This window comes from Crocuta crocuta, unplaced genomic scaffold, assembly GCF_008692635.1.
Source record: "Crocuta crocuta isolate KB4526 unplaced genomic scaffold, BGI_CrCroc_1.0 scaffold43, whole genome shotgun sequence".
NCBI classification, from domain to species: domain Eukaryota; kingdom Metazoa; phylum Chordata; class Mammalia; order Carnivora; family Hyaenidae; genus Crocuta; species Crocuta crocuta.
Genome location: NW_027529429.1, coordinates 741433 through 747432, shown reverse-complemented (window position 1 = coordinate 747432; position 6000 = coordinate 741433). Strand labels below are relative to the sequence as shown.

The window sequence follows — 6000 nt, the reverse complement described above, 5'->3', positions numbered from 1 at the left end:
AGTGAATCTTTCCATTTTCATTAGAATTTAGAATAAAATTTTAAGGTTTTTGTTTGTTTTGCCATTCAAAGGAAAATACTACAGCATACCAAAATACAAATTAGTATAAACTATGAGAGAATAATGTGAAATATCTGGTTTATCTCAGTCCTTAATACTAATAATGGTAAGAAGTTACTATCTTTAGCATGTATCACTATGTACTGAGCACTATACTAGACATATCACCTCTTTTAATGCTGTAAGTTAGGTACTTTAACAAATACTTAATTCCCATTTCACAGGTTAATAAACTAATGTTGGTTCTAGAGCCCTATCTCTTTCCATTATACCATGTAAAACAAATATCAACGATCTCTACCATTTAATGAACCTTCTACTCCTTCAATGAATCCTCTACTTTCTTGTCATCTATTTCCTAAAATTAACTTCATGTCTTTAAGTCATCCTACTGAAAACATACTAGCTGAGTCAAGGCCATGGGGGGTAAGTACCTACATGTCAGATGTGCCTGAATGCATGTCATGGCTTTATTTGTAATGGGGTTAGTATTAGAAATAAAGGAAATGGAACATTTATTTCCTCCCTGATGGCTTACAAAAGTTTGAGGATTGAAAGCCAATAGTAACTGGTAACCATAAAAGCTCAGCACTACTAATGGACTACTTTATATGAAAAGAAAAAGAGTTGTATGAAATAAAGCAAATATCAAATAAGCAGAGTTCTTCAAGTAAGCAAAAATTAATTTGGCAATCAAATTTTATAGTAAACAGAACGCCATTATGACATTAGAGAAAAATCTCATCACGGAGTGTGGATGAATGAGAGGAAGGACAATGTACTCACATTCTTTCATACACCTCTCATTCCACTCAACTGCATGCATACACATGCACACAAGCATGCTCATGAGTGAGCAAAGACACACCCCTATTCTCTAACCCCGCCCCCAACACCTGTGCGCAGTATCTAGGTCATAGCTGCTCCATCCACACCTAAGGCCTGACTCTGTGGCCATGCCACTGGCACTGTGCATGTGACTCTCCTCGATCCTTCTACCCTTCCTACTCCCCTGCCTGTATCTCCTTACTTAAATACCTTCAGAATACAAGGAGTCCCAGGAGGGCTTCAGGTCTGTAGATTCCATTACCTTCACACCAAGGTAAGTAGAGGGGGCAGAAACGGAAAACAGGGAACTGAGTTCAGACCAGGCTGAGAGCTTCTGATTACACAGGGAATACGAATTGGGAATTCCTGCAGCCAGCCCCCCTGCCCAATCCAGAATACCTTCAGGGCAGAGGCCTTGACAGACTGCAGGCCCCCAGTGAGAATCTGGATCATGTTTTCAATACATGGCTCATGAGACAGCTGGCCACAATCGTCAAAGACCAACAGTGCTGAGAGAAAGGGGATCTGCCTTGGGGCCTGTCAAGAAAGGTCAGGAGAGGTCGTAAGGCTACATGTCAGTATCTGCTGTCTGCCATCTGGCCTTGACCACCTGCCCCGCCTCCACACATGCCACGTATCCCCTTACCTGCAGGATGTTGGCCACGAAGGAGGTTATCTCCTCTTCTATGATAGACACAAGGCTCTGGCCAATCATGTAGTATACCAGGCGGGCCAACTGTCCCAGCTGCAGCAACCAGGCCTCTGCTTGCCTCAGCTTCTGCTCCAGCTGCTGGCCCTGTACCTTCTGAAGGTACACTGAGCGTTGGTCGGTCCGAATCCTCTTGCAGTTTTTCACTCGCTCCTGCAGGCCCTGCTGCATGTGATATGTATCCTCGTGAACCTGTCAGCATAGAGAGTGGACAACTCACTGGACAAAGGGGATGGAAAACAAACTGGCCACCCACTGGTCTGTGCAAAACTCTCAGGTCTCAGAGCCTGAAACCTAGCACTTCGATATACCCACAGAGGGCCACTTTTTAGTAGAGATTAGCCCCTGAAATCCTTTAGTGACCAGAGAAGATGCAAAGTGGAGAACAGACATTAAGAGGCCACAGTGCTAATTTGATAGGCCAGGCCTGTCTGCTAAAGGCCCCAAGGATAGAACTCAAAGAGAAAATGTGTGCGTGTATAAACAGAGAAGCTTACCAATACACAGGCTATACAAAGGAAGAGAAAGATTGGATAAGTAGGGCTCAGCAATAATTCCAGGACATGGATTCCAAACACCAGGGCTGCGAGGTGTGGCCTGCTGGCTAGCATAATACTCCTTACGTGACAGCAGATGCTGTCTTGGGGCAATGACAGAGACTTTCCATTGGGGGATGGAGAATGTGGTACAAAAGTCTAAGAGCCTCTTGGTGGCTCTTTCTCACATCTGGGAGGTTTCTGAGCCTCCACAGGCTGCTGACAGTTGCCACCTCTCAGGACTTGTCTTGTTGAGAAACAGAGGGGAGACACCAGGAAGATACACCTGGCCAGATGGACCCTGATGCTTTCCTGTCTTTTTTGATGATCAGTAGAGTCTGTGGTTAGACCTAATAGGTGTGGATTGTATTCTGCTCAACCCAAGCCTCAAACCCCAGTCTTCCGAGACCCAGACCTAAGGCACTTGAGGCCTGAGCCACACATCATACACAAACGTGCCCTCGGCTTGACAAGATGTTCTCTTCCATGCTCTAGAAATAACCTCCATACTTAGAGTACTTCCCACTTCACAGCCCCACAGTCCAGTGCATCACCGCTAGCTAGTTACTTGTATCGCTCGTGCACTGCACTGTCAGTTCTTCCAGGAAGAGGCCTCTGTCACAACTTATCGCATTTATTGTTTAACACAGTGCCTGGCACAGATGGTTGACAAGACACGTAAACAGAATGTATCACTCACACTGAAAGGGCTTACTGAGTGCCAATTAGGATAAAACCATATATACAGCAACAATAATTACTACACCAGAATGTAATCAGTACATATTTTTAAAGCCTCACCACTAAGGAGCAACACCTTCAAAGTTCTGAGGAAATTTTTCAAATCTGTAATTCTGTATCTAGCCACAGTATCACGTTGAAGTTTGGGAATGAATAAAGACATTTTTAGATATACAAAGACTCCAAACATTTACCATCCACAGATTGGTGAAAAAAATAAACAAAAGTATATTTCTGACAGAGGAAAATGAATATGAGAGCTACAAGAAGCTTTGATGAGCAAAGACATTTGTAAAACATATTGCCAGGTCTAAACGAGCAGGCTGCAAAACAAGAATGTTCATAACAATCTAGAATTAAATTCTAGGAGATCTGAACATAAGTGGAATAAGAAGGGTGGAGGGTGGGGAGAGGAAGAGAGGAGAGAAAGGAAATCAGAAGAGAGAGTAAAGGTTCTTATTCTGCTAGGGAGAAACACATGGATACAAATCTACACTTGGCATTCATTCACTCAAAACGCTCACTGAGCACCTTTTATATGGCATAACCTATAATAAGCACTAGAGATATGTCAGTGAATGAAACAAATACAAATCCCCACTTTCTTGGAAGTTGGGGGAGAAATACTATAGTATATAATATCATATAATATAATAATATATAATAAGTAATTTATATTCTATGTAAAAAGGCTATAGGTGCTATGAGCAAAAGAAACACAGAGTAGAAAAACAGATCAGGGATGCTAGTAATAGTGGGGGTTTGCAATTTTAAATAGGGTGACCCAGAGAAGGCCTTTCTGACAAAGTGCTTTTAGAAGAGGACATGAAAGACATTGTTATAAAAATGTAAGTGGAACAGCTAAATCTGTTGGGCAGGTGTATAAATGTCTTACATATGCATTCAGCTGCAAGTGAGAGAAAACTAGAAAAACTGTGGTTTAAGCCTGTAAAAGGTTTATTTAGTGCAATAAGAAATCCCTTAATGGCATATTGGCCCAACCATATAGATCAGAACAAAGCTCTTCTTGAGGCGCCTGGGTGGCTCAGTTGGTTGTGCATCCGACTTCTGCTCAGGTCATGACCTTACTGTTGATGGGTTCGAGCCCCAGTCGGGCTCTGTGCTGACAGCTCAGAACCTGGAGGCTGCTTTAGATTCTGTGTCTCCCTCTCTCTGTCTCCCTCTCTCTCACATGCACTCTGTCTCTCAAAAATAAATAAAATGTTAAAAAAAAAAAAGAACAAAGCCCCCTTTATGTTCCTTCTCCTCCATCTTTAATATGACTTTTGCCCTTATCATGGTGCAAAAGCTTCTCTAGCACCAAAAATTTCATCCAAGGGTCAGGCAATAAGTCAGGAGTAAATGCTCACAATGACATCCTAGTTGGATATGCCTCTTTTAAAAAAGTTTTCGATGGGGTGCCTGGGTGGCTTAGTCGGTTAAGTGTCCTACTTTTGCTTAGGTCATGATCTCGCGGTTCATGGGTTCAAGCCCCGCGTCGGACTCTGTGCTGCCTGACAGCTCAGAGCCTCGAGCCTATTTCGGAGTCTGTGTCTCCCTCTCTCTCTGACCCTCCCCTGCTCACGCTCTCTCTCTCTCTCTCTCTCTCTCGTCTCTCTCTCTCTCTCCTAGAAATAAATAAAAATATTTAAAAAAAAAAAGCTTTCGCTGTGACTTCCACTTATGTTTCATTGGTCAGAACAGAGTTACATGGCTTCTTCCAGCTACAAATCTATGAAAAGAAACCAAGTCAAGATTCTAAAACTAAGAAGATGAATAGGCATTGAATGGTTCCTGGGCAACCATGAGAAAAATAAAATGTATAACATCCAAATTATTAGAAGACAATGATGGTAACAAAAATGTAAACAATCCAACGAGAGACAAGGAACACAAGAAGAAGAATCAACCAGAAATCACAGGAAATAGAAAACACCAAAATAAGTTGGAAAAAATAAGTCCAAACCTATCAGTAACCATAATAAATGAGAAAAATCTATTGCGAGACATAGACTCTCAGCCTAAATGTCTTCCAGCTATTTGTAACAGATACACATAAAACAATATAAAAAGGAAGGCTGAAAACAAAGAGATAAAGATAGATGGAGCAAATGCTTGATGCTGTTTACATCAAACAAAAGAGAAACCCAGTAGAAAAGCAGTAACAATAATGCAGACTTTTCATAGCAATGTCACCAAGAAATATTGTTATGAATCTTTATGTATACAACATGATTTTGACATACATGTTGCAAAATGAAAGTACATCGAGGAGAAATGAGCAAATCTATAGTCATAGGAGGGGGTGGTTTTAACATGTATCTCTCAGAAACTGAAAGATAAAGTGGATAAGAAAAATTACTGTGATTGTAGAATATTCACACAGAACAATCAATGAGCTTGGTCTAACATATATATTTTTGTAGACTGAGTTCCCTAGAAGCAGAGCCTGAGAAAAGAATTTGGAGAAATGTGATTTATTAAAGGAATGGTCTTCAGGAAACAAACCTCTAAGGGAAAGAGGGAAGCAAAACAGAAAGGGGAAGTGTCAAGCAAGAGCTCAGTGAAGGCTGTTCTTGTTCCGATGTGGAGAGGGAAGTGGCTTTGGAATGAAGACCTTATTGTAGGATGGTCCCTCCATGAGACAAAGGAGCCAAAAAGAAGGCAGAGGAACTGTGACATGTGAAAGAGACTAAGGAGAAGTGACCACCAAATGCAGTGCACAATTCAGGACTGGATCCTGAAATAAGGGGAAAAAAAGTTATAAAGGACATTTTTGGAATAATTTGCAAATTTCTAGGAAGAACTGTAGGTTAGATAACAAAATAGTATCCAAGTGAAATCTCCTAATTTTTGATAATTGCACTGGAGTTATGGAAGAAAATGTCCTTGTTCTTAAAAAGAAACACACTGGTATATTTAGGGGTAAAGGAACTTATCATGTGCAACTTAAAACTCTCAAATGGTTCAGGAAGATAATGTATACTTAAATAGAGAAAGAAAAAAAGCAGAAATGATAAGACAAACTAATAATCTGGGTAAAAGGTAAATGAGAGTTGATTATACTATCCTTGCAACTTTTCTAATAAATTTGAACTTATACCAAAATAAAAAGTTATACAAGAA

General features: G+C 40.8%; 1 protein-coding gene across 1 annotated transcript in view; it reads right to left on the bottom strand.

Moving 5' to 3' along the window:
* The window catches only part of DNHD1 (dynein heavy chain domain 1), a 78118-nt gene that overhangs the window by 55502 nt on the left and 16616 nt on the right, over window positions 1-6000 (bottom strand). The window contains 3 exon segments of the mRNA XM_077759548.1: window positions 1099-1150; window positions 1288-1425; window positions 1535-1789. Of these exon segments, the coding sequence (XP_077615674.1) occupies window positions 1099-1150; window positions 1288-1425; window positions 1535-1789 (445 nt within the window).